The sequence below is a fragment of the Mytilus edulis genome, chromosome 10, assembly GCF_963676685.1.
Source record: "Mytilus edulis chromosome 10, xbMytEdul2.2, whole genome shotgun sequence".
Lineage (NCBI taxonomy): Eukaryota > Metazoa > Mollusca > Bivalvia > Mytilida > Mytilidae > Mytilus > Mytilus edulis.
The window spans coordinates 11,766,670-11,788,426 of record NC_092353.1 but is presented as its reverse complement, the minus strand read 5'-3'; the positions used below and the strand labels follow the sequence as shown (position 1 = coordinate 11,788,426).

The window sequence follows — 21,757 nt, the reverse complement described above, 5'->3', positions numbered from 1 at the left end:
GTTTTGTTCACGCCTTGGTGTCAATATAATAAAAACTTATACGACTCTTATACGACTGCCGTACTAGTAAGAAGTTTGGCTTGCTATAAAACAAGGTATAATCCACTATTGCCTTCATAAGAAAATGTCCGTACCAAGTCAGGAATAAGACAGTTGTTTCTTCTTCTTTGTTCGATGCATATATTTGAGCTTTTGATTTTGGCATTTGCTAATGTTCTTTAACATTTGAACGTTTCTTAGAGTTCGGTATGTTTGTTATATTATTAGTTTCTTGTTTTAAGCGTGCTTAAGATATAATATATCTGCCAGTTGATAAATATTCAAGGTCATTCATTTCCTTTAACAATTTCCTTTAAAAACATAACACGGAAGTTACTGAAACTATGACTGTTCGTGGAAAAAATGAAGTCACCTTTCAAAAGTTGTATTGACGCCATCATGCAATGAAAGATCTGTATTACTGATAACAACGATAAGTTTTCCTTATTTGTGACAACCCAGAGTTTCACTTGTCACCAGATTTATACTTCCCATGAACTATATTTACGACGGATGTCATTATATAGATTGAAATTCTTACTCTTACGGAGCATCTGAGTTAAATTACAGCCAATTGGTTTTTTTAAAGAGCCTTACTCGATGATTTGGGAGTCCATCCATCAGTCCGTCCGTTCATTCTTTGTTTTGTATGGCTGTCCGTTCGTTCTTCTATTTCACATTCCCATTGTCGATCTTAAACTGCTCCTAAACTGCTTGACAAAATTATCGAAACTTTAATACAGTCTTAATACTTGTCAAGGATGTTCTCCCATTTATTTGTTATTGTAGTCCTGTAATGTAATGTTGTCATTTTGATGTAATTTTAATGTTAACATTGCTATAACAGCGGGAGGTTTGGCTAGCTACAAAACCAGGTTCAACCCACCATTTTTTTTCTTAAAATGTCCTATACCAAGTCAGGAAAATGACCGCTGTTATAGTATAGTTCGTTTCTGCGTGTTTTACATTTTAATGTTGTGTTTCTGTTGTGTCGTGGTTCTCCTCTTATATTTGATGTGTTTCCCTAAGTTTTAGTTTGTAACCCGTATTTGTTTTTTTTCTCAATCGATTTATGAATTTCGAACAGCGGTATACTTCTGTATTAAACAAATATTGTACTTTTGCACATCCTGTTTTATTTCTTTATCTAGGTGATTTTTGTGTTAAATTCTGGGATAACATCGACTTTATCATATCTGCAATAGTAAACCTATTGTATCGGAAACTCTCCCATAACACCTTATATTAATATTATTGAAACTTTCTAACAGAACTTTCTCAATCATGGATGATTTTGTGCACCTATTTTTTCATCCGAATCATTTTGCTGTTTCCCTGTCCATTGCATTTGCAAAGGGCGGATTTGTCATTATGTGAGTTGGTTCACATGACCTCTAGTTCCTTGTAAGGTTCGGATAACATCATCTATTTTTCGGTGTAGTGCTTCCAGAGCTATTGTTTTTTTTTTTACGTGTTCGATGATGTTTCTATTTTTGTTCCACTTATTATTTTTATTATCCACATGGTATTATATACCGTTTATTATTTTCTCCTTTATTGATGGGAATATTTCGATTATTTATCAACACAGGTTATAAGAACATATAAATAAGATAATAGTGCACTGAACGCTGTGTGAATCATACTATGGGAGATTGACTGTTTCCGAAACAGGCATATTGATTTTTTTATCAGTAAATTAAAAGCAAACTAAATATTACTAGCATGTTATATACATACACACATTCATTGATCTACAACCTGTCGATACATTATCTTAGCATTGCACAATGTCGTGTTTTTTCTGACTGTTTATGACGTCTTTACACTAAATCCATTGGATGTTGGATGTGTATGGATTGAGAATTTAGTCTTAGATGCATGATTTTTTTATTAGTTGTAAGTGGTTTTCAACTGTCTGTCAGTTAACTTCAAGTACTCTCAGATCTATTCAAAGTGTCTTTTTGTTGTTGGGATGTACAAGTACCCGGCCACGTCCACTTGTATGTTTGACCATCTGATGAGTTAAGCCTCTTTAAACTCATGTTAAAAAAATGAACGAAAAACAAATATGTAACACATAAACAAACTACCACTGAATTACAGGCTCCTGACTTGGGACAGGTACATACATAAATAATGTAGCAGGGTTAAACATGTCAGCGTGATCCCAACCCATCCCTAACCTGGGACAGTGGTATAACAGTACAACATAAGAACGAACTATAAAAAAAAACAGTTGAAAAAGGCTTAACTCATCAGATGGATAAAAATACTACCTAACTAACCATACTACCTAACTCATCCACTAATACATTTTTTTATAATTCTCATCTAAGCGGACGGTTTGGCTAGCAATAAAACCAGGGTCTACCCGTCATTTTTATTTTCCTAAAATGTCCTGTTCCAAGTGAGGAATATGGCTCTTGTTATCTTTAATCTGTTACATCTATGTATGTCGGTATGTTTTTTTGTTGTAGTTCAATGTTTCTATTGTTCTGTTGTTTTCCTTTTATAGTTGATGTATTTCCCTTGGTTTTAGTTTGTCAGCCGGATTTGATTTTGCTTAATCGAATTATTACCATTGAACAGCGATATACCAATGATGCCTTTTCTTTTACAATATTTCAATTATCCCAATTCATATTGATTAAATGATTAATTGCTTGACGCCGCATCAGCACCCAAAATGTAGATGAGTAGTGAATAAATTCAACATAGACTGTCCGAGATATACCATTAACACATCTAACGACTATAACAATCTTAACCTTTAGGGCATAATTACAGGCGAGCACTGCTATTTTCTATGTATTGAAAAACAGTTTTTGTAGCTGTGAACAAAATTGTTAAATACGCCATACAAATACATGTTAATTTTTCCAAATTTCATTTCAACATTAAAATTAAATAGTACGCATCAATACATATCAAAGTAGTTTAATATCTGTTTTTCCATAGCAACTATAAATAAGATCATTTTAAACTCATATTAAAGCCCAAAATAAAACGTGTTTCTTATCGCCACAAAACAGCTATAACATTTAAATGCACAAAATTCCCTTTCAATTAAATTGGATTGTACATTTAACATAGTGATATCCTATACAAGAAAAGTCGAATCGATTTAAATATACGTTCTATTCATTATACGACAATAAAACAGATTGTATTGTATTTTAAATAAAGACGTGAATAAAACGATAAGTGAACTCCAACATTGATTGTCAGGGTATTGATTGATTTATTCTCTCAATATTTATTTATTTTTGGATAATTTCAGCAAAAATGATGAAAAGATCAGGTAAATATTGTTATTTAATTAAAAACGGTGTTATCAATTCATGAAACAACATGTAATGGTTGTATCTTCTGTTTAATGTGTTATTTTTAATAACTTTAATTTCCTTTAGTAATTTTGTCTCTGAATATTTATGGCTAGTTCCTCTTTGATTATTCTAATGAAGTGTAGAACATTTATTGGTTAAGAGTCATAAAGTCAACAATTTTATCATCTCCTTTAAACCTATAGTAAAATACTATCATATCAAGTTAAGAATTTCTTACACCTATGTTAAATTATATTTCCTGACCCGTAAGTAATAAAATGAATTCTATAAGTATATTGGATAGAATTCAATGCACCGGATTATACATGCACCAAATGTGATATTCATGTTACCTATCACCAAAACAAGAGGAGAGAAATTTCAATTTTAGATGGAATAAGATAACTCCTCTTATTTTTTGAAAGTATTATTCATGAAGGATTAACATTTTTGGCAAACATACGCTGTCATTGAAGGTAAACACTTCTATTTACTTATCTACGGGCATTTATAAGACTTAGGTTTCGTAGTTTGTTGACAGTAATCATAGTACTAAGTAAGAGCTAATTACAATGGTGTTTAAATAATTCTCACATAATAGATTATAGATTGAAACAATTGGCGTTTCCATTTCATGTCGATTTAAAGGAATAAACAAGGGTTAAAGTGGATAAGGTCAAATTTATCAATAAGTCTTATCACCTAACCTACCAAGGGGGTTTCCAAAAATAACAACTGTCGCACTCAGGAGCGTGCGACACCCCCTAATAATTCCTTTTTGTTTGTTTATCGATGACTTTCAACTTATATTTCTTACTTTATGTGTGCTTACTCTTATCCATTCATTCGTACAAAAACCTTTGTTTAAACGTACTGTCCCTCTACATTAATTTTTCAGTAGTTGGACCGTATGTACTGTAAAGCCATGTATTGTGTAAGATTTAATGGATGATAGCAAGAAAACATAAACAAAGGACATATAAATCAACATCATGTATTAAAGAAAATATAAAAAAATATTTCTCAAACACAAACATGGGGATTCATTCCAAAGCACTTTAGTACAATAACAAGGGACCAAATTTAACTCCATTCAGTACATTGTCGGTTTCTTGTGTGTTGCTATTCGATGAATGTAACAAATTCTGCACAGTGTCAAAAAAAAAATCTTTGTAATAAAAACCACAATAATTGTATATGAAAAAGTAAAATCACAAAAATACTGAACTCTGAGGAAAATTCAAAAAGGAAAGTCCCTAATCAAATGGTAAAATCTAAAGCTCAAACACATCAAACGAATGGATAATAACTGTCATATTCCTGACTTGGTACAGACATTTTCTTATATTCTTAATTGTTTGAGTTACTGCGGAATACTAAGCTCATGGTGTTTACCTCAAATTAACATTTGGTTCATCTGTTTCCCTAGCTGTTGGCGACAGATACTTATATATGTCAAAATATCAATTAGAAGTGCTATATTTTTCTTAACCTTGCGTATATTGCATGCAGACATAACAGATACCTTTCCTTTCCTTTTGCGACGCATCTATAGTGAATGGTATCTGACGCAAAAAGTTTTCTTGTATAATATTGTAGCTGGGGAAAAACGATGTTTAATGATCTGTAAGAATTGTATTAGATTTTTTACGCAAACTATTAAAAAGTCATAAATTAAGGATAAATCGATGTATATATTTCATTAAATATGGAAATATTTTAATAAGATATATAATACGTTTTAAGGAGTTGGTACGTTTTGACACAACGTTTATATTGTAAGTATTAAAAATTAGTGTTGTAATGTATATACTTGTACATGTAGATGGTTATAGGGATATGTAATCTTTATATATTCATGTATATAGTATTGTAGTTTAACATAGTCACATATTTTAATTGGGTTGTAGGAATGTTTAATCTTTATATATTGTAGTTTTACACATTCACATTTTCAATTCAGTTTTGGAATGTCTATTCTATGTAGTTTTTAATAATCGCCTATATTAGTTTTATTGATGGTGATTATAATAGTTTAGAACCACCCGAACGTTTTGTTTCAGTTTAAATTTCAGTCTTTAACTCAATAAGGAAGTTATATTATGTCTTATTTATAATATTTCTCCCATATTGGCTCATATTCTAAAATCGTACAAAATTTAGACAGTGCTGCACCTTTTTTCAGTGCAAAATACCACACAGTTATTTATTAAATCAAATACAAAAAATATCATTTATGCAGCCCTGTCAAACTTTTGACTTTTCAAACGTGTAATTTTTAATCATCAAAGATAGTTCTAATTCAAAACGATTTCAGTAGTTGCCCGACGTTCATGTAATCAGAAATCGTGGTTCAGTGATAAGAACCGACTACTGATGATATACCCAACCCACCCCATCCCTTAAAAAACACAAAACTAAGACCAAGACTAACACACAAAAAAACAACAAAAAAATTAAATAGAATTAATAAAAAGCTTATCAGAATATTTCTTGGGGGATTCAGAATTAAAATTCAAAATTGTAATTGAGTTTGAATTATAAAGTTTATAAGTTTGTATCTATGCTTAGTACACTAGTCTTAAAGAATGGTGAAGGATTTACCAGATTAAAAGGTTAATCTAAGACATCGTTACAGATATTTTAAACCGGCTATTTTAAGACCTGAGTGAAAGTTTAACTTTAAATACCATCTGTGTTACTGATCCTATTATCATGAAGAGATGTTTTACAAAAATCAAACACGAGGCTACAGACAAATAACACTGACAATAAGAAGATTTAAAAAATACCGTGCTTTAGTTTTAGTAGTTCTTTTCATTTGACACTAACATAACGAAAATAGTTACCTCTATAACAAATTTTGTAGTCGTAGCATAACCAAAAACAGTATGATAGATTGATAATTTGATGTTTGATGTTTAAAGCAATTTTTAGCACAAGTGGTTGGTTAAAAAAAAAAGAGCAAGTAAGGAATACAAAAAAGAAATAAACAAATGTTTTCAAAACTATCAGTTGAAGACAGAAAAAGAGCTTCGTAATATATCAACAAATAACCCAAAAGAATTTTGGAAAGTTTTAAATAAATTCTCTCCGAAACAAAAAAAGGAAAGTCCAATTTCACTAGAAGTAATGTATGCACATTTTAAGAAGCTTAACGAAAGTGTGACAAATGAGGAGGAAGAGTTTAAATTACCTAACCTAGAGTTAAATGAGTTCGACGAAATTTTAAATGGGCCTATTACCGAGGAAGAAATTATCAAAGTCATTAAAAAATTAAAAAATAACAAAGCCGCTGGATATGATGGAATAAGAAATGAGTTTATTAAAAATTCCATGTCTGTATGTTTACCTCTTTATGTAAAATTGTTCAATTTTGTATTCGACACAGGGATTATACCCGAAATCTGGTCAATGGGAATAATTAATTCCATTTATAAGAATAAGGGAGCTCTTAACGATCCAGACTCGTATCGAGGTATTACACTGGTATCATGTTTAGGTAAAGTATTTACAGCTATACTAAATAACAGACTAGACAAGTTTGCCCAAGAAGTAGAATTACTCTCAAAATGCCAAGCGGGATTTAGGAAAGGGTACTCCACACTTGATAATATATTTAGTTTATACTGTTTGATTCAACTTTATTTACTCTCTGGGAAACGTTTATTCTGCACATTTGTAGATTTCAAGAAAGCCTTTGATACTGTATGGAGGGTAGGACTGTGGCAAAAGCTTATTTCTAGTAATATAACCGGCAAAATATTTAAGTCTATTTATAACCTCTATTCTAATGTCAAATCATGTGTAAGACATAACTCGAGTTGTTCAAATTTCTTTCCGTGCGAAGTTGGAGTTAGGCAAGGTGAAAACTTATCACCCTTTCTTTTTTCTATTTTCCTTAATGATCTTGAAAGCTATTTTATTCAGCATGATATAACAGGTTTAGAAAAGGTAAATGAATACTGTCTAAATGAACTAGGCATTTATATTCGAATTTTCTTGTTATTATATGCTGATGATACAATATTATTGGCAGAATCAGCTAACGATTTACAAATAATGTTAAACAAGTTTGATGAATACTGTACTGACTGGAAACTAAATGTAAACATTGATAAGACAAAAGTAATCATGAGTAATGGTGTTTGAGAAGGCGAAGCGTAAAAGAAATATGAGATTCATGCTAAGGGGCGAGGAGTTACAGCTCACCGACAGTTATAATTACTTGGGATTATTAATAAGATACAATTGTAATTTTAATTTAACAAAGAAAAAACTTGTTGAACAATCACAAAAAGCACTGTATGCATTATACTATAAGTTAAGAAATGTAAACATCCCTTCAGATCTGCAGTTTCGACTATTTGATTGTATGGTCGCTCCAATTTTGCTTTATGGGTCGGAAATCTGGGGTCATGAAAATGTTGACATGATTGAAAAGGTGCACTTGAGTTTCCTAAAAAGAGTTCTGAATGTTAGATCAACAACACCAAACTATATGGTCTATGGGGAAACTGGCAGATTTCCATTAAAAATTAATATCAAAACTAAATTACTATGCTTTTGGTCAAGACTAGTGCAAAGCAGTAGTAACAAATTATCTGGGATCTTGTATCAGTTAATGTATAACTTACATAACTCAGGCCAATACTCATTTAAATGGTTATCTTCCGTGAAACAAATTTTAGATGATACAGGATTTTCTTTTGTCTGGAATGCACAGGGTGATATCAAAAGTTCGGATATTAAAAAAGAAATAAAACAGAGATTGGTTGACCAATTCGGACAGAGCCTATCTGCTGATATGACAAACTCATCTAGAGGTGTGTTTTATGCTTCATACAAAACAATGTTTTGTTTAGAGCCATATTTACTCAATCTTAAAGTGGCAGATCGATACATCTACAGTAAATTTAGATGTTCAAACATCAAAATCCCTATAGAAGTTGGTCGGTGGAAAAATACACCAAGAGAAAATCGTGTATGCTGTCACTGCGATTCAAATACCATTGGTGACGAATATCACTATTTTTTTGTATGTTCCAATAAACAAATTATGTCTTTAAGAGAAAGGTATATACCTACATATTACATAAAAAATCCTTCCCAATTGAAATTTATTGGTCTATTATCACACTGTAATGTGCCAGTGCTAACAAAAGTGTGCATGTTTCTAAGACATATTGAAAAAATATTTTCATAATTCATAGCATGTTACAATAATTTCTAACCAAGTTGCAATTAAGAATTTTGCAAACAAATCAACCAAATATATTTCAGTTTTATTGTATGATATCAATTATTAATCTATTGTGTGACTTTCTTGTAAATGTATAAGTATGTATGTAATTTTTAATGCATAATTGTTATCCTCTTGTAGCACCATACGTGTGCCTAAGTTGTAATAAATTGTCTTGTCTTGTCTTGGTAATTTTTATTGATATAGAAAGTCGGAGTGGGGCTTCGGCTTGAAACTTGACAATCCTAGTCAGTTAAGATTGCAATCGAACTAACCTGTCACAAACTATTTTAAACCCTCGGCACTCGGCCACCGCGGGCTCCACAAACAGAATGAACTGTGTATGTAGGTATAACATATAATAAAGACTAATAGAAAAATCGACTACAGTTTTGGCAGATACACTCGAAATACAGAGTGACCAAATGTCTTCATACAAAATCTTTAGTAAACTTGTTTGAAATCTTGTTACTCAAGGAACAATTGTTACTTTCATTTGTGTCTGATATAAATACATACCAATGAGAGACAAAGAACACCCGAATAAGATAAATTAATACCAATATAAGTTAAATGAAATGAGATATAAAGTAAAAATAATAATAGAAAAAGATGTATGTATGATGTAAAAGTATCATTATATGAAATGATGGTACTGATATGAAATGAGAAAAAAACGATGCTTACAATTGATACTGTAAGCGAATAAACTTAAGGGTACCAATTTTGCAGTAAAATTAATAGATATTTAATTGAATTAAAAAATATTAATTTGAAATAATATATACCGATATATAAGACGAGAATGAGATTGAAATCAATATATCAGATAAACGATACTGACTAATGCGATGAGTGGATACCAATGTATTAGATAGATAGAAACCGATATTACATGAACAGACACCGATATATATATACGATTAATTAAAACTGACTTATTGAATGAAGAGAAACCGATATACGAGATGAATAGATAAATTTCTAAGAAAAAATAAGTACCGATATTTGAGATAAAAGATACGAACCATATTACCAATGTATGGTACTACTGGATACAATAGATACCATTCTGAGATAAATTATTCCGATGTGAGATGAAAAGATATCGATACCATTTATACATAATATGGAAACAATATAGATATATTAGACAATGCTATGAGATATAGGTGATGAATAAATGAGTAAATATATATATATATATATGTTACAGGCATTTTCTAAATTTAGACATTTTGTAAAATGACTGAATTTTCAGGCAATTTAGAAAATGCCTAACCTCGACAGGCATTATACAAAATCACTAAAAATACCTAGTCATTTTGTAGAATGACTGAAATTTTGATGCGAAATTCCACAAATTGCCTCTTGAGTTTCAGGCAATTTGTAGAAGGAAGATATCATTGAGATGCATATGACAAAGTTGACAAAAACACAATATCTTACAAAGATAATAACTAACTAATTTATTCTCCAAAAACCAGATCGATTATTTTTTATGCCTTATGATATGTTCTCTTAAGGGAAACTATGTTAAGTACGTACTCACTCTGTATTTCAGATACCAACAGTGAATTTATGATTATTTTGTCAATATGGCAAACAGATAAATTGTTTTGTCAATAGAACAGAATTAACAATCACATTTTTAGAAAATATAGATTCAAAACAGTAAAGTGAAACATATGAAATAGATAAAATGTTCGTTTTGCTGGGGTTTTTTTTGGCTGTCAGTTGCAAATATGTCATGCATATTTTAAGATGTGAACATTTTGTTATAATACGTATGGATTATTTAACAGTGGATTGACCTGGAGAAGGACATACATTTAGACTCAGTGCAGCTTGCAATTAAAAAGAAGGTTTTTAGGACAGGAACAGAAAATACCCCTTCAGAACAACATTAGAGTTCTCAAAAGAGTTGTCCGATCGTCTGAAAATGTCAGGGCTGATAGATCTTAACCTGAAGAACTTTTGAACCCCCATGTCAGATTTGATCTAAATGCATTAGATTTAGAGATATATCAAACCAAAAACTGTATTTTACCCCTATGTTCCATTTATAGCCATGTTGGCCATATTGTTTGGCAATCAGGGATTAAACAAGATACTCTAATGATCAATTGTGGCCAAGTTTGGTTAAATTTGACCTAGTAGTTCCATAAAATAACACGTTTTTAAAAGTAAACAGACAATGACGGAAGACAGCCGCCGAGATGAGAAAAGCTCACTTGACTCCCTTGCCTAGGAGAGCTAAAAATCGACAAATAAAAGAAAAATAACAGTGCTTTGACAAGAGAAGCGTTTACTGCTAAGATACTTTGATTTTTTTTTAGAACATATGAAAAAAAAAGATATGCATCTGAGATGTGTGTGCTTATTGCGAAACCTTATGTTGCCTAACGTTCAGTACTTTATCAGTAAAGAACAGTAAAGGTAATGAAAGGCCTGAAAGTGTGATGATCCAGATTTCTCCAAATGTGGTCTGAGTGCTAAATCAGATTTTACGCCAAACAATATATTTGCAAACAATCAGGACAATTATTATTAAGTTCTGTCGTGCAAACATTTTTAGAAATTAAAACAAAAATGTCAGGTTCTGTGCTTGTGTGAATTGTATATATTCAGTAAAATGTATTCTTTTTTTAATTCAGTAATTATCACAAATAAAACAGCTCTGGTTTTCAAAGCTTTCAAATGTTTTTCTTAAGATTTTATTCTATAAATAATTTCAGGCATTTTGTAAAATACCTTTCAATTTTTCTAGGCATTTTGTAAAATGCCTAGACAATTTAGTCATTATGGATAATGACTGAATCTTGCAGTCATTTTGGAAAATGCCTAAAGTTTTCAGGCATTTTACAAAATGCCTAAATTTAGAAAATGCCTGTAACATATATATATATATATATTAGAAAAACGATGCCGATATGAGATACAAAGATACCGATTTAAAATAAGTATGAAACGATGAGTAATGAATAGATATGAATCTTTGGGATAAAATCGACCTGCAATACATATTTACCTATGATGCGAGATACATGCCACAAATATAAGATAAATATACAGTTATTGGGAGAAAATATAATTACCGATTTAAAGGACTCACAGGTTGCATTAAATTTCATTTCTGGTGAACAATACGTCAAATACATTTTTTTTTATTTATGAGATTATATTTCAATCGATATTAATTTGAAAATATATACAGATGCATGTCTTATAAAACCCTGTCACAGTCACCGTAGCTCTAAACCATGTTTAAATAACTAATTTGTAGATTAAATCTGACACTAAAAAGGACATGAAATGAATTTTAAAAATAAAGTACGACTTGATGTTTTTAATATACATTGTATACCTGAATAAATTAAATATGATAAAAACTGTCTTGGTAGTGTTTAATCGATTTCGCTCTGTAGTTATGTATAGGCTGGCATGTGATCATGTCGTCTTATTTACTTAACTATATTGAATTTTATGAAGTAATTCAAAAGCTAAGGCTTTAGTTGTATGAATCTCTTGTGTCAGTCAGATAAAAAAGGGTCACTAAGTAAACATATCTGTTAACTAATGAAACCAACTGAAAAAAAACTAACAGCGGGCAAACATTTATTTATATGGCAATAGGTTTTTGTGAACGTGAGACTGTCGTATACAGTAAAGCGGAATTATACTCCCTAACTAGGCAAGTATTTGACATAGGTTTACCTACAATTACAATTTTTATATTGCTCGAATACAATTGATGTTCACTTTGAAGTAAGCCTATTGAAATGTATATACGGATTTATCGTTACTCGCTTACTCGTTGCATAACATTATCAAAGATCTATATTGTAATAAAATTGTCTTCGTTTCCATAACATTTCTCAATATTTAAAGACACATAGCATTTTGGGTTTTATTTGAAAAGAGGACGTAAAATCATCATGACTTAAAATTAAGATAGTTTCTAAACTATAATAAAAAATACAGTATTCAAATATGTAGTTCCTTTTCTTGGTGACATCAGCAGAGCATATATAATATAGACGTATGTGTTTGCCATGGATTAATTATCATAATCTTTGACAAAACACTGGATTTCAATAATTCAATTTATTCAATTAATTATCCTCTTGACTTTCTTTACAATAATTATGAATATGTGTCAGAACCTGCATCGAACTCTTATTACTCTCTTGATCTACAATTTTTATTAATAGTCTCTATTGTATTCTACTAAATTGTCTTAAGCTGTAAATTGCTTTAAATTCAAATATTTGTATTTTTGTACATACAAAATGTATCACTCTACATTTTGTTTTGAGTTAGTTGTTCGGTCTTGTCGGACTGCTAAAAACATTTCAAGCGCAAACAAATCGTTCTTCTTCGTGACATCAAGTCGGACCTTTAAATACATTATCGAAATGTTGTGTTACACCTAACGAACGGCTACACACCACTATGTTTTGTAAACCAGTTGCAATATATTTCCATGACAGATAAACACTATACAGTCTGAGTCCTTGCCTGGCTTTGGCTTTACTTGTTATCCTGTTTATCGCTCTTCATCTTTTTAATAAGCTTTGTATTTTAATATATCTCTGCTTCGAGCATAGTTGAAGAGCAATTGCTTATCGAAATGCGCATCCGGTGCAGACAATTTGTACTGTTTATGTTATCACAATATATTATATAGGATACCTTGATAGTATATATCCCTCATATCGTAAGCTTATAGTGCACTCTTTATGTAAAAAGTATATTTCTCCTGTAACTGAGCATATTAAATACTATCCTCCCTGTGTAAATTGTCACTAATGTTTTGTTTCTTGGCTCAACAGTACTCTCGGACAAGCAAAATAGCTATTTATTCAGCGTGGGAAAAACATGATCAAACCTTGGCGTTAGATATCAAAATTTTATTACCTTGCGTCCCACCTATTCATCTTATTTTTATATGATTCTTAAATTGAAAAGCATTTTATTCATAATAGACGAAAGAACAGGGGCAATCAAAACAACACGTCAATATAACATTATGAAGTTGAAAAATTAATGTATTGTATACAAACCGTTTTATCAATTCAAAATTGCTTATGTATGTTTTTTAATCGTGTGAAATGGATTAGGCCTACACTGGTTTCTCTTTTATACAAGATAAATTAGCGAATTAACCAGTATGTAAACAGATAGAATAGACTATTGTTGTTATGTTATTAATGTCATTTAGCAGTCATAAATCCTATTTAAATGAAAAGTTCAATTATTGTCTAGGGATAATAACTTTAACAAATATTTCCTCATAATCAATTGTCATGTGTATTGAATACAAACATAGATATGTAATATAAAAGTTGTAAATCGGAAAAGCTGATCAGTTTAAGTCATGATTTTTGAAGAACCTAGTATAATCAGTAAAATATCCGGAAAATGGCTGACAAACGTGCAAGTAAGTGGCAATTGTTACACTTAACTATTGCATATTTTCAGCAAGTTTTTTTAAATAACAATATATCCATTTTTTGTAATATTCATTTTTTGTTGTATCTGGGTTTTTTTTTATATATTTAATTGTATGCTTGCTCTACGTATTCATTTTCAGCAGGTATTATTTGTAATACGACTGAACTGATAAAGATGTCCACAAATGAAAGAGATCTTTCTTGCATTACAATAATCAAAAGTATTAACAACAGTATCGATTTCCAATGTAATTCAACCAGGTGGACCATGTGGACTGACTATACCAACCAACAAAAACATAACTGTCATTTTTCTGACTTGGTACAGGCATTATTTTCTGAAGAAAATTGTCGGTTAAAACTGCAAGGTTTTTTAAAAGCTTAACCGTATACCTCACCTTTTCATATACTAGTAATCAGTTGTAACAATTTCTGTCAATGCAAGGATAATGTCAAGTTTTACGTTACAGCTGCAATTCTATGTGACTGTACCGTTTTCAGTTTTAATAGTTATCTCAAGGTGAATGTAATGTTCCACTGTAGTTCATTCAATGAGTCTACACCCTCGCGCCTTCAGATATGGTTCTCTCAAGGTGAATGTACCTTCACGTTTTCATCTGTAATTCTTTTCTGGATATATTGTACATTCACGTTTTCAGCTTTTAAATGTGACTGTACTTCTTTAATATATTTGTGTTGATGAGTTGCTGTCTACTTGATGTTTACACTATAGTTATCTTCTGTAATAAATATCATAATTTTTTTATTCAATATAGCAATATTGTATTAAACTTTTCAGAATCGGTCTGATACAATCATTTTACTAGCAAGTATTGATTTTCTTTAAGTAAAAAGACATCAAGCACCCTTTACTTCCGTTTACAAGATTATATAATTACCAGCGGCATACATTTGTTGTACTTGTTACATGTATTGCTTGCTTTGATTTCCTTTCAAACCTTAATCCTTTCAATAACAATGAATGATAAATTATTCAAACACATATCAATATTCCCTCTAAAGATTATAATTACATGGAATACTTATCCATAGATAGGCTTGAGTAATTGTTTTCATTTCCCCCAATCAATACAACTTTGAAATTGACATTTTCAGTAAAAATTCAATATCTTTTAATCCTATAAAAGAAATAAATCATTTTTGACGTTTTTGTCAAGTGGCTGGTATAGTTATTGGTAATTTTAATAAGTTTACGGAATAGATCAACACCCATACTACAAACAGGTATGACAAAAATTTTATATATTATATTTTCATTTTAAGTTTATTTCAAATATGATATGTATAAGATATCATGACTTATTATATCACTTGAAGTTTGTGTAAACGTAACATACAAGATAAAACATGCACGACAAATCGTCTCGAAAAGTACAAACATAGACGGAAACTGTGGTCTAAATTTATATTAACAAATATTCTCATATCATTCTGTATTTTTTTTGTGATTATTTATTCATAATATTTAGAATTATTATATCCATGGATATATGAAAATAAATAATTGCAATATATATATTGACATCTTGCATTGCCAGGTAAGTGAAGTTATTACAAATTAAAATCATACCTGTCATTATTAAAGTTTTCTTCTTATTTTAAGCCTTTCAAAAGAATATTTTTGTAAAAAGATGGTCAACGAAATAAGCAATAGTCTGTACAAAGTTGGTGCGTTTGAAACGATTATTTGGTTGTTTTGCCTTCTTCACACAACCACACACAAAATTCAGCATTCGTGTAGACAATTTATATTTGTATTTCTTATAACTTTGAACACATTGAGGGTCTACATCTATAATTTAGCCTCAAATTAGTAAAAGTTGTATGTTTACACTAGATGTCTTTTATGGTTCTTGTCGTAGATAGATATAGGAAGATGTGGTGTGAGTGCCAATGAGACAACTCTCCATACAAATAACAATTTAAAAAGTAAACCATTATAGGTTAAAGTACGGCCTTCAACACGGAGCCTTAGCTCACACCGAACAACAAGCTATAAAGGGCCCCAAAATTACTAGTGTAAAACCATTCAAACGGGAAAACCAACGGTCTAATCTATATAAACAAAACGAGAAACGAGAAACACGTATATATTACATAAACAAACGACAACTACTGTACATCAGATTCCTGACTTAGGACAGGTGCAAACATTTGCAGCGGGATTAAACGTTTTAATGGATCCAAACCTTCTCCCTTTTACCTGAAACAATAGCATAACATCACAACAAAGAAAAACATACGATAAAATATCAATTGGCAGACTTAACTCAATCAAAAAACGTATGATTAAACAATGAACGAATAAATTTGATCTGCGATATCTCTGTAAATTTGATCTGTAGGTCTGCTTGTCTTATTGACACATAGCCACATCGCTATGTACTCCTTACTTTATATGTTGACAGAGTTAAACATTCATTTTGGTATATTGTTTTTTTCCAGCTTGGGCAAAAATTACAAATTCAATGTCAAAACATGACATTACTGAGACATGGATGAAAAGGCAAGCTGCGCGTGCAGAAGTACCGGAAGTATGCTTGGTAGTGGAGGGTAATTCATTGCTTGTTGATAAAAAGGAACTTTTTGCACAATCTCCTGTATTCGAACGGCTAAGTAAAACTGTATTTGGAAAACGAGAACAGCAGATAGTTATTAAAGGGAAAAGACGGAAAGATGTTGTCAATTTTCTTAGATGTACTATGCCTGGTGTGCTCGAACCTATGAATAGTAAGTACATGTATTAAAATAACACACAGCAACATACAATGGTTTATGTATTAAAAAGATGATGTGGTATGACTGTCAACGAGACACCTCTTCACAAGAGAACAACTGATATCAAAATTAACAAGTATATGTCACCGTACGGCCTTCAACAATGAGCAAAGCCCAGACCGCTTAGTCTGCATACGGCATGTTTTGTATGCACATTTAAAAATGAAACGGCAGTAAAGTTATGCCTGCGTGTACTACGTGTATATTTGTATGATTAACTTGCTTTAAAAATATCGTCTTTTTTATATTTGACAGGCTCATTTTTATCGTAGTAAGACAAAGCTTTCAGGAAATTCTGGTTCGCATCCATTCGTTGATGTGGAAAAAGAATGCCATAACTACTCGTTGAACGAATCAATAAAGGTTAAAAAAAAATACCCAAGACTTAAAGCATTGGTTCCTCTGTCACAGCAAGATCGAAAACACTCTGAAACATACATAGTCGTACCAAGATGATAGACTATTTTTTTGAGAAACTTCTTCATAGGATCCCACGAATTTGTTGTATCATGCATTATTTTTCCATTTATATTGTTCGTGATAGGTTAATGAACAATTAATTATTTAATGATTTAGCCTGAAAACCGTATCCAAGAATAGTTTATTCTGTTTTCTGAAATTCTACTTAATTCCCAGCTGTTTTAATAAACGTGAATTTAACAATTACAAATTGAAGAGTACAAGTATTATAAATCTACTGCACTTTAAAAATCTGCATACTTAATTAAATATAACGTAAGTAAAGCACGTTGAACGTGCAAATACTTTAAATATTGCAGTTTTGTTTTTTTTATTTCTCCGATGTTCTAAAAAATACACCAGTAAAAAAAAATTGGCTTATCATATATATCAACGATGATTAAAGAGTACAAAATATATTTATATTTCAGGTGAAAACGTTCACAGGATTCTTCCAATGGCGTTCGAATATCAGGCAAAAAATACATTGAAACGCGCTGACGACTTTCTGGCAGAGGAAATTCAACAAATTGGTGATAATTTGTCATCGTCAGAAATTGTCAAAAAAATTCTTGAGGCTGAAAAGTATAATTTAATGGAATATTTGAAAACATGTGTTATGCTAGCTGCAAAACGAAGATTCAAAAGTTTATTAGCGTGTAAGGATTTTTATAGAATAACAGAGAAAACCAAGTTAGAGATGCGATTTAAACGCTGGAAGGATGTAGAAATAGTGTCTGATGTAGAAGCAGATTTAACACAAAACTTTCCTCACACACGTTAAATGCAATGTTCGTATTATCATATTAAATTTTCATTCATTAAATAGCAATATAAATGTTGTTTCTTTCACTCAAATGCAAATCTGCCCAAAATACCGTATAGCGGATGTAAAATTTCGCGATTTTCAGATTAAGATCTACGAAAAAATTTGGCGGTTATTATTTTGACCGATTCAAAACTTTTATCAATACCTTTGCATGTGACCTTTCAGATTGGCGGAATTTATTTTGGGGATATTGTTCTATCAGCGAAAATAAGCGAAAATATACACCCAGCGAAAATAACCCACTACGCGATACTTGTTACGCTTTATATATGTTTTTTGACCTAAAACACCATGTTTTCCGCATCCTTATTTAAATGCCTATCCTAAATGATATTTTTCTAAAATACCCTTTGGTGTAAAACAATGTACCCTTCTCCAGTTATAATTTGACATGCCTATTAGATTTTCGGTGAATTCTTATCATGTTATGTGATTTTGCTTTGTGTCGTTGGTACCATGACTGTGTGTTATGTGATTTTGCTTTGTTTCGTTGGTACCATGACTGTGTGTTATGTGATTTTGCTTTGTTTCGTTGGTACCATGACTGTGGCGTGGGCTTGATTTACAAAGTTTCATGTTAAAGTTTTTGGTCAAGGTAGTTTTTGATGAAGCTGAAGTGCAATCAACTTGAAACTTAGTACACTTGTTGCTTATGATATGATCTTTCTATCTTTAGAGCCAATTTAGACCTTTGACCCAAATTTCACGATCCACTGAACATAGAAAATGAAAGAGGGAGTTTCAGGTTAGATTTTTTACCCAATTCCACGGTCCATTGAACATGGCAAATGGTAGTGCGAGTGGGGCATCCGTGTTCTTTGGACACATTCTTGTTTGTTCTGTTTAACTCCGATTTACAAAAACACCTAAACAAAAATATATGAACTGACTTTCAAATTTGTGAAAAATGAAAAGAACACCTATATATCAAATAAGGAATTATTTATTTACCAGAGGTAGGAGTTCCGAATTTAGAATACATGTATATTTGGTTGCGTAAATATATAGAGGATACGTGATCCTCAATTGAGTGCCTCACGTGAATTCAATTTGCAAAATTCAACCAGGAACATGGGCTTTCGGTCATAAAACTTTACTCAGTACTCCGAGTACAAAATAAGTGTTCGAAACACAAAATCCAGTATTTTGATTGGTTGATTCTTGAGTTTAAGTACAAAAATCGTGCTCGAAAGTTTTATGACCACAAGGCCTGATGTTCATTGTTTTCGTTTGTTGAGTTTGTTCATAAGTGTTTCTCGTTTCATGTTTTTTATATAGATTAGACCAGTGGTTTTGCCGTTTGAATGGTTTTACACTAGTCTTTTTGGGGGCCCGTTATAGTGTGATATTCGGTGTGAGTTAATGCTCCGTGTTGAAGACCGTAGTACTACTTTGATCTATACTGTTTTAATTTTCTTTTGTTACATCTTCTGACATCGGACTCGGACTTCTCTTTCAAGAATTGAATTTTAATGTGCGTATTGTTATGCGTTTACTTTTCTACTTTGGCTAGAGGTATAGGGGGAGGGTTGAGATCTCATACACATGTTTAACCCCGCCGCAATTTTGCGCCTGTCCCAAGTCAGGAGCCTCTGGACTTGGTTAGTCTTGTATGATTTTTAATTTTAGTTTCTTGTGTATAATTCGGAGTTTAGCATGACGTCCATTATCAACGTACTAGTATACATATTTTTAAGGTGCCAGGTGAAGGACACCTACGGGTGTGGGAGTTTCTCGCTACACTGAAGACCCATTGGTGGCCTTCGGCTGTTGTCTGCTCTATGGTCGGGTTGTTGTCGCTATGACACATTCTCCATTTCCTTTCTCAATTTTATGGTTTACTTTTACAAATTGAGAATAGGATGGCGAGTTGTCTCATTGGCACTCATACCACATTTTCTTATATCTTTGTCGGCCATTTCCGGTATCATTGAGTTGTTTGGGTTATTTCTATCACAGACATGTCTTATAATAAAAAAAAATAAAGATTACCGTGAATGCATGGTTTGATTTAAAAAAAAATTAGTATACAATAAATTAAGAACATGATAGTCTTCAAAATACTGCTGCAGATCAGAGGTTTATGTTTGCAAGAAAGTACAAAACAGTAAAGTAGGCGCCAAATGTTGAATTAGTATACAGATAGTTGTGCGAGTTGTTCATTCAAAATAATCTTTGTTTTATTTTTTTTGAACTTGTACTAATGAGTCTTCAATATGTCATATTTACCCCCTATCAAAATCTCTTTAAAAAAGGAATTATCAAAAGTTAAACAAAGTATGTAATTTCAAATTATTGTTGATGCATACAATGTTTTGCTTATATTTCATTAATGTATGAGACAGAAAATATTCTAGGAACGTAAATTTAAGCTGTCTGTGTTTTACATTCTCGAAGTATGCTCCATTGTTTATATCACCGAAATACATATATTTTACACCTACGTTCCAGTACATCTTCAACGTTAATGTCGTTTTGAAGATTATTCTCAGTTTCTAGCTTAACCAAATCAATATCCTGCTGAAAAGAATTGAAGTCAGTCCTCCTCTGAAATGAAAGATTTATAACAGTTTTGTGAATGTATTTCTTAGGGATGATATCAGATATGCTGCAACGGTTTTTTGTTGTTGTTTTATTTCAATGACTTTCCAACATTGAGATATTTTGTTTTTTGTCATTTAGGCTGACATAAGTTATAGTGTTTACATGATGGTTCGTTTTAATCAAAATAAAACGGCAACCAACTAGACTTGCATGTTTAGGGATATACTTTAATTTATAACCACCAACAAAGACTTAATATAAAAGAGAAGATGTGGTATGATTGCCAATGAGACAACTGTCCACAAGAGACCAAAATGACACAGACATTAACCACTATAGGTTACCGTACGGCCTTCTGAACAATGAGCAAAGCCCATACCGCATAGTCAGTGTTTTACAGTGTTATGATTAGAAGTTAAGGTAAGAATTGAATGCTTCTTTTTGTCACTTCATTAAGGTGTAAAGCGTTGACCGAGCGCACTGTCAACGCTTTTATAACTCTATGAAGTTACAAGAAGAAGCATTCAATACTTATATATAATTACATTTTTTAGCTAGGATCATGAAAACACGAATTTTATCAATTTCTTAATATCTAATTCACCTATGAACTCTAGGAATAACACGTGATGTGCAGTTAGCCAATCAGAATATCGTATTATAATAAAATATACATCTATAATGTAATTATTCTCAGATACATATTTATTTTTGAACTAGCTTTCAGTAACTGCGAGTACTTTCAGACCTGTGTGTTGTGTCTTAATATATTTGGTTGACTTTGAGCTCTGTATCGATCTGATGAGTTAAGCCTTTTCAACTGATTAATATGTTTGTTCTTATGTTTTGATGTTACATCACTGGCCCGCACTTCAGTCTGTTATTGATGATGATGTGCATGTCCCAAGTCATCAGCCTGCAATTCAATGGTAGTGTTTTTTTAGCTGTATATCGATCGTACTCGTTTATTATTTTGTACAAACATCAGGTTTCTCTTTTGTATTTTTGTTGTTTTACATTTGTCATTTCGGTGCATTCGGTCTCTGCTGCAGAGTTGTCT

General features: G+C 31.4%; 1 protein-coding gene across 8 annotated transcripts; it reads left to right on the top strand.

Moving 5' to 3' along the window:
* The first annotated feature begins 3,140 nt into the window (after window positions 1–3,140).
* On the top strand, window positions 3,141–18,166 carry LOC139493410 (uncharacterized). 8 transcript variants are annotated; one of them, XM_071281796.1, is made up of 4 exons: window positions 3,144–3,343; window positions 5,115–5,146; window positions 16,533–16,817; window positions 17,756–18,166. In XM_071281796.1, the coding sequence occupies exons 3-4, from the start codon at window positions 16,556–16,558 to the stop codon at window positions 18,106–18,108; spliced, it is 615 nt and encodes a 204-aa protein (XP_071137897.1). In that variant the 5' UTR covers window positions 3,144–3,343; window positions 5,115–5,146; window positions 16,533–16,555; the 3' UTR covers window positions 18,109–18,166. The 8 variants fall into 8 exon arrangements, with proteins under 8 accessions (XP_071137896.1, XP_071137897.1, XP_071137902.1 ...); XM_071281797.1 differs by lacking the exon at window positions 3,144–3,343 and adding an exon at window positions 3,626–3,844; XM_071281795.1 differs by lacking the exon at window positions 5,115–5,146 and having other exon boundaries at window positions 3,141–3,343.
* Window positions 18,167–21,757: the final 3,591 nt, after the last annotated feature.